General features: G+C 42.0%; 1 protein-coding gene across 2 annotated transcripts in view; it reads left to right on the top strand.

The window, feature by feature from the left end:
* The window catches only part of LOC129383890 (uncharacterized), a 114,033-nt gene extending 106,841 nt beyond the window's left edge, over positions 1 to 7,192 (top strand). The window contains exons 4-6 of one of the 2 annotated variants that reach the window (XM_055068888.1): positions 2,297 to 2,355; positions 5,364 to 5,453; positions 7,010 to 7,192. In XM_055068888.1, coding sequence (XP_054924863.1) covers positions 2,297 to 2,355; positions 5,364 to 5,453; positions 7,010 to 7,182 — 322 coding nt within the window. In that variant the 3' untranslated portion in view covers positions 7,183 to 7,192. The remainder of the gene's footprint in view (positions 1 to 2,296; positions 2,356 to 5,363; positions 5,454 to 7,009) is intronic. The other variant, XR_008611714.2, reaches the window with a different exon arrangement.
* Positions 7,193 to 7,584: the final 392 nt, after the last annotated feature.

A 7,584-nucleotide genomic window follows, 5' to 3' on the forward strand; every position in this document is an offset into this window, starting at 1 on the left:
CCGTCATGCAGGCTACAGGCTGTTTAAAGGAGTTCCTCTGGTACATGCAAAAAGTTCCAACGACCTGGAGTATAAGGTGAACGCTTGTACACTGGGAAATATTTTACGCCCTCGAAAGCGACTAAGGGTGCGACAAAGTTCCTGACATGACTGTGTACTGACAATTACTGTCCACTGGCCATCGAGAGGTCTGCAGTGTCAGGAGCGCCATGAAAACCGCGACATACAGCCCAAAAAATACACATGCAATCAAGGCGCTGAGTGGCAAGCATACATTTGGCATACGGGTGTACAGAATTATTTTGTTGCCACATTGCAAAACCTGATAACCAGCCTATAACTATTTCTCTCTGTTTTATTTTGTTATGTTTTATTATATCTAATTGCCACATTGTTCACAATTGGTTTCATTTCGTCTGTGCGACTGTTTAATCTTTCTCCCTGTTTCACTGTGACCGCTACTGTTTCTTTCCAATTAACTGCTTAATTCTATTTATCCGCTAGCTTAGCGCGATCTGTGTTCATTAGCGATTATTTGTCACGTGCTCTCTTTAAGGTATTCATATACGAGTGTGTTGCCACATGGTGGACAACGTTTCTTTTACTATAGCTGCCTCACATTATATGAAACATATGACTTAGTGCGGTTGATTGCTTATTTCCTTGTTTGTTCTAAGATTGGTCTCCCCTTTTTTTTAGCTAAACTTTGCCAAAATGCCCCTCCCTTCTGTAATGCTACAGCGCGAATGGTTTTTTTAAATAAATAAATAAATAAATAGATGCTCACAAGAGGAGTACGAAAATTAATACTTTCGAATAAACAAGCAATAGCGTTCTATTCGATTCCTTCCTCGTATGGAATGGTCACTATCGGGAAATAGGAGTGTTTGGACAGGCTTTAGAACGTTTACTTTTTAAATTACTTCGACTTACTAATTCAATAAAAGCAATAATAAATTAATGGCAATGAAAGTGGATGAAAAAACAACTTTCCACAGGTGGGTAAAGATCCCACGTCTTCGCATTACGCATGCGATGCTCTAACCAAGTGAGCTACCGCGACGCCGCTGTCCCATCCATTTTCTTGGGTATTTAGGTTTTTACTACTAGAACTAACCCTAGGAGTGTTAGCCAGCGCCACCGCTCACAAAGCTTGGCGGCGGATGTAGAATATCCTTTTCTGCCGCAGGCGTCACGAGTACGTGACCTGTTTGGGTGAAGGCAACCGGTCAGTAAACCCACACATGCTACCTGAAGGCATCAATGTTGCCGGATTCGAGACCCTCGTTATGTAATAAGCGAGAAGAAAGGGAGTTAACTGAGGAGCCCGATATTTATTAATCATATCGCAAGAAGCCAACAAACAATGACACCAAGGACAACATAGGGGAAATTACTTGTACTTACTAATTTAATGAAACAACTGATCATTTATTTAATTAAGTTGGTCATTGTTTGAACGTGACCCTATTGGGTCACGTTCAACATGTCAAGCTGTGTTCAGAGATTACCTTCGTGGGCTGCACAAAACTATACTTTTATATCTGTGAAGACTGCAGTATAATACTGTAAGAGGGATAAACTAGTTGGATTGTGTGAATTGATGTGGCATTACTTTTCGTAACATTAGGTGAATTCAGAGCACACTTTCATGTTCTTCATAAAATTGTCGGGTTACGAACAATGTGCCTGGGAGATAAGACGACATAGGTGCGATATACCAGGAAAATTACGTTCAATAGCTTAAGCCAAATTTATGGAATACTGTCATGGACCTATCATTTTGGTGCACGTGCAATAACACTACAGAAGAAGGCTGTAGCAATGATAGCCCAGTCGGATTACCTAACCTTTTGCGGGTGGTCAGAAAATCCTCATATGTAATTCAATTACGGTTACGCTCAATAACATAAAGTTTGTTTATAAGAAACTTTCATGAATTTCATAAAAAGTTAACGTTCAATAACACGATGGGATACGCCATTAGCAGAGACAACCAACAAGTTCACGGTTTTAGTTATTTCGGCGCCCTAGCTGCAACAACAAAAAGAAACATCTCTTCAAGTACTTGACAACATATTCACGTAAAAGAACAATGGCAAATGTATTTTTTTTTTTACCCTTGGTCAAGATAAGGAGGATGACAGGGAAATGCTCGTAGAATAACAATCTATATACGTAACGAACCTAGGCAATTAGTCAATGGCGATTCCTTATTCTGTATCAGCTAGCTAGATGAACACAAACTCTTTTTATTTCAATAATCAGCTTGCCTACCCAAATACACTGGTTTCAGAGAGGACTCTGCCAATGTAACTATTCGCGAGAGCGAGATCAATGTCTACTTTAACAGCCGTGAGTATTGAAACATGGTTTTTCCATCAATTTGCTTGTTCGTTTCACTTGATGATTTTGTGACTTCCCGCTGTTTGAAAAGGTCTGCATGCTCCAGTGGGATTGCTTATAGGAGTGCTTTTGATGTTTAGCAACTCAGGTGATCCGTCATATAAGTTATTTTATTTGAAGCTTGAACGTAATGCTTAGCTAATGCCGCCCTATCGATATGCAAATGTCAATGTGTCTGAAACACCTAAATACGGGAGATGACGCCATGGGCCGTTATTTGCCGTCATATCTTTTCCGTAAGGAGGCTTAGCGAGCGAAATGTTGTCTAGGCTTAGATAAAGGAAATATATGATGCTATGTGACGTCAAATAACATCATCAAAGGCTGGTTAAGCGTAATCATTTATTATACGAAATAGCTGCATAAAGTACAATTCCTTCAAACGTGAACTATGAGCCATTGTCTATACTTTCTGTATTTTCAAACGTAGCCGAACAGATTATAAATGACAGAATTACAGTGCTTTGTAACCGACTACCGGTTCGTCGCGAAGGAGCATTATGCATTCTGCAAGAACAAATCTACAGAGGCACCATTACTTAATGTCAAGAAACACAGCCTAGACAACATTAAAACAAAATTGTGCATATTTCAAAATGTCACGAAGGCATTTGACAGCACACGTGACCTAATTTTACGGAAGGATTCTCATTATGGTTTCCTCGGTACCACGTGACAACTTATAAACAATCGTTAACATCAAGATAGAAATACGTTACAATGTATAACAGACCTTCGCAAGTATAATTTATTATTATGTCCCGTTTGGGGACATCATAATCCTTGGACCTCTCCTATTCTTGTTCTCCATAAACGCTATTGAAAGTATTCAATGACATAAAAAATAATACTGTATGCGGACAACGCAAAGTACTTTTAGCAGCTTCAGACGTATTTAAACACTATAATGAAGCAATAACGCGAACCAATATCTTGAATGTATGGGTAAATGCGACAACATTTAGTTAAAGATAGCTAAAACAAAGTACCCACTGCCCAAACCTTAAGGAGCAACAAACATTCCATTCATATTGATGTACTACGAGATGATCTTGATTCAGCAGTTGACAACAATAAAATTCTGATGAGTTCATTTTCCCTAACACAGCTCTTGGTCCCCTAATATCGATACGATAAAAAATTATTTCTAGAGCAATCGGTATTTTCAGTAGACTAAGGCATTGCGTTCCATCGAAGGTTCACCTTCACGTTTACCATGCTATCGTGCATTCTCGCCCAGCATACTAGTCCTTGGTGTGGCTAACCAACGACGGACACAAACCCAATTTTCCGGCTAATTTAACAAAAGAGCGCAACGCGTCCAAATTTCAAACTCTTCACTCTGCAAAATCAAGTGGCGATATCTTAAATGTTGCAATATATAGCACCAGTTATAAACGTACAAACTATCGTTGGAGATACTACGTCAGCATAGCACAACTACGACACTATTCTGCAATACGTATTATGTGAAACAAACCCAGTACGAGCTACGCCTCAGCTTAATATAGAAACCTCGAAAACGCGCCAACTACGTAGACCAACAATTAACTTTTCGCGTACAAGACAAGCTAAATCAGTAGCTACTACTACTACATTTACTGGAGTGTGGAACTTCATCTAAAGCATTTTGAAAAATAATAAGAAAACTGGCAACCGAAAAATGCGGAAGCTATCAAGACATCTGAGATTCCAAACATTGTACTTTAATTAGTGTGTGACATTATTTTTTACGATATTGTTTAGTGCTGCCGCTTCTCTAATTTGCGCACCGACTTCATGCATGTGTAATGGACTGGCTTCCTTGTTTTCATTTTTATGACCTGTACGGCATAATAATGTTCTGATAGGGTGTCAAGGACAAGTCAGGCATTTCTTCGGCCTTTTACCATGCTTCCCTAGGCAATATTCTACCAAACTTGCCTTGAATAAAACAAAAGAAACAAGAAAAAATTCAAAGAGTCCTTTTAATAGAAGAGATATAATAATGATAGTAATAACAATGCCAATTATACTAACAATAACTTACTGGAGAAAGTCACAAGAAGAAAAGTATCAATGCGGAACAATGCGGTACTACAACCGCGTACTATAACCGTGTACAATCCGCGTACTATAACCGAGTGGAATCAGCTGCCATTATCTTCGCTCGTTGACACTGATGCCTCAGAACAGGCCGTTCTGTGAATTGATGTATTCGTTAATATCTTGCCTTGTACTTTTTGATCTTGTACTCATGGTGCTCCTCCGGCCAGGGCCCTTCACTGGGCCTGCAGCATGTTCTAAATCAAAATGAAATAAATAAATCCGGACTTCCAACGTCACGTGGGTCTTTAGTGCGCGGTAGCTGCACGAGCCTCATGCATTGCGCGTGTCGGCAGCGTAGACACGACGTATCGTTACCGTGCTTCAAATGCTAATCGCATGCGTGTCGACATTCGCCGTGAGATTACTTCCGTCGGTTTTCTTTCTTCTCAACCTTCTATAGGTGCGCTCACTGGTTGCGCTTCAAGGTTGACGTGTTACAGAAGTGCCGTGACAGTGTAGCGGTGGACTGGGCTTGTGGCTCGCGTCAACGACCGCCGCTTCCCTGTTTACGAGTAGATTCGAGGTGTGCGCGTGGCTGCGCCAGTCGTCGCTAAGGTGTAACACGTGGTCATGAAAGAAATTGCACAGTGGTTAGCGCCTATAGGCTGTTGCGCGCTTGTTTATGACGTAATGGGGGCAACATGTTACAAGTGGCCTTCCAAGACTCGCATGAGAACGAGCACTGTTTTATACGCGAGATGCGATTTCCCTGATGCGTGCAGCAAAATAATATTTCGCCCGCGTGTTCCCAGAAGCGCTGTCCAAAGATAGCGAGCGTTTTCTTATTGCGATAATAAAACATTCCAGTGCCTTTTCAATGTGTGTGAATAAACATGTTGGGCTACATATCTTTTTTTCTTTTACGTTAGGTGAAAGTGGCGAGCCTTTGCCGGTAAAGATGCGTTTTGTTTACTCTATCGAATGCTTCGTTATCGAGCAACCCAGTCAAGGAACATCGTGTGAGTACCTTCATTAGTTCCTCTAAAGCATCACGCGTAAAAATACCTTGCGGAGGTACGTTTGACCATGGCCATAGAAGCCTAGGCCGGGAACCCGGTCTTTGCCAAAATGACTTGGCCGCAAAGGTAGAAGTCCACTCACACAAAGTTACTAAAACGCCACCCGGGCCACTGATAGCTGGCGCGATGACGATGATAGCTCTAATGACGTCACGAGTAAAATGACGGAATAACGAGGAAAAGACTTGCACTTACAATCCAGACCGGACATGAAATCCTCGCTGTCCGTTTAAAATTGTGGCATTTCCGCCGGACTTCTACGAAAACGATGGCCTGACGGCCCCGTGAGGGCGAAAGAGTAATAATGGCCGCCCACCGACAGGCGTGGGGGCCATTAGTTAAAAAAGAAAGTTAAATTTTAGTCACAGCATTCTTCGTAATTTATTGCCAAATGGCAATAATTGTACCAAATGGCAGCGGCGCTGGTAGCGACATCTCGTAGGCCTTTGTCCAACCACGTCGTGCTATAACACGTCCCAGAAACGCTAGAAGCTGACAGGTCACAAAGCACAATGGTATTTGTTAGTTAATGATTGTTGCTGCTGACGCTTCTGCGTCGAGAACCAAGTAGAAGAGAGTCGCCTGGATCTTAAGTGTCATGTGCTCTTTTTGAATACATATGAAGCCAGGGGACCGGGAAGCAAAAGAAAGCGTACAGAAAAATTACCCATTCTTATTGAATTCTGAAACAAAACATTGGAAAAGGTCAATAAACGAAAGCGCCGCCGGTGGCACAAGAGCCGTGGGATTCGAACCCAGAACCTCCGCATAACACGTACTACCTTCCGCCAATTCATTTACTCCCTGGGTATTTGTGTTCATGCCGAATACCGCGGTGCGAGTGTTCGCCAGTGCCACTTGTGAAAATAGCGGAAGACTTGAGGCATCTATTCCAACCAATCTTTTCTACCCAAAATTGCATTAATGACATCTTAAGCAATACTACATATCAGTAAAAGAAACAATGTCTTTCCGCTATGTTTTCATTGGTTTCATTGTCTACTGGCTGCCTTGGTCGATCAACACCCAGCCTGAGGTATCTTATTGGTGTGATTTGCTTTCAAGTGCGACAGGGGCCCGGACTCACGCTTGTGATACCAGTTTTGCAATGTGTCCTTCACCTCGTTCCTCCCATTATCGTCTCCCATTGTGACCCTCTTTCTTCCCTTCTTCCCCTTGCCTTACGTAGAGTAGCAGGCCAGATGCTCCATTTTCCGGCCGACCTCTCTACATTTTCCAGTCATTGAACTACTTCTTCTTCTTCCTTTCAAGTGCGATTCTTTAATCACGCTCTTGTCACCTGAAGTCTCCTGTTCGTGTTCCGGCTGTTCACAACATATAAAAATAATTATCTTCGTGTTTCTCTTTTCTTTCGTCTTTCTTCTGCCCTTTCTTTGTTTTACGCAACTGCTGTAAATCTTTGCTCCAGGCCCGGCACAACATACGACACTGTCATGGCCTCAAAAACGTGTCTCTTTTTTTTTCCGCGCCCACAGACTACCACGTATTCGTAAGTGGCTCGGTGACCGACGGAGCTTACAGAGAGTGCATCGGGAAGCTTGAGCAATACTCTGGCGGAACCGCGAACTACCTCAACAAAGATCGAAACTGCGACCAAGTGATGAACTTGACTAAACCAATGACAGCGATCGATTACTACTCGGGCTAATAAATGCCACAGCATCCACGTGCGTCCTTGTGTTTCTGCGAGCAGGTGTTTCTGCGATGAACGTAAGCTATTTTAAAGATCACCTATTGGAGATGCACAATTCTAGTCTTCGACATGGATTGCTCAAGAGGCAGATATACATGCACGAGAAATCGAAAGGCACAAACAACACATTAACAAAAATTTACCAATTAGGTCTCCGAAATAGTTGCTTTATGGCGCATATTGCAGTTTACAAATTGTTGCCGTGAAGGTCGGATGGAACAAATCCACAACATTAAACCTCTCTCAGTATACTAATTCCCGAAATTTCCTAGCAAAACATTGGTGGTCCTGTTACTTCCATGCTTCAGTGCCCAAAACGGTGTTATATTTTAAAAAGTAAGGGGGAAAACAGTGCAT

The sequence above is a fragment of the Dermacentor andersoni genome, chromosome 9 (assembly GCF_023375885.2).
Source record: "Dermacentor andersoni chromosome 9, qqDerAnde1_hic_scaffold, whole genome shotgun sequence".
NCBI lineage: Eukaryota > Metazoa > Arthropoda > Arachnida > Ixodida > Ixodidae > Dermacentor > Dermacentor andersoni.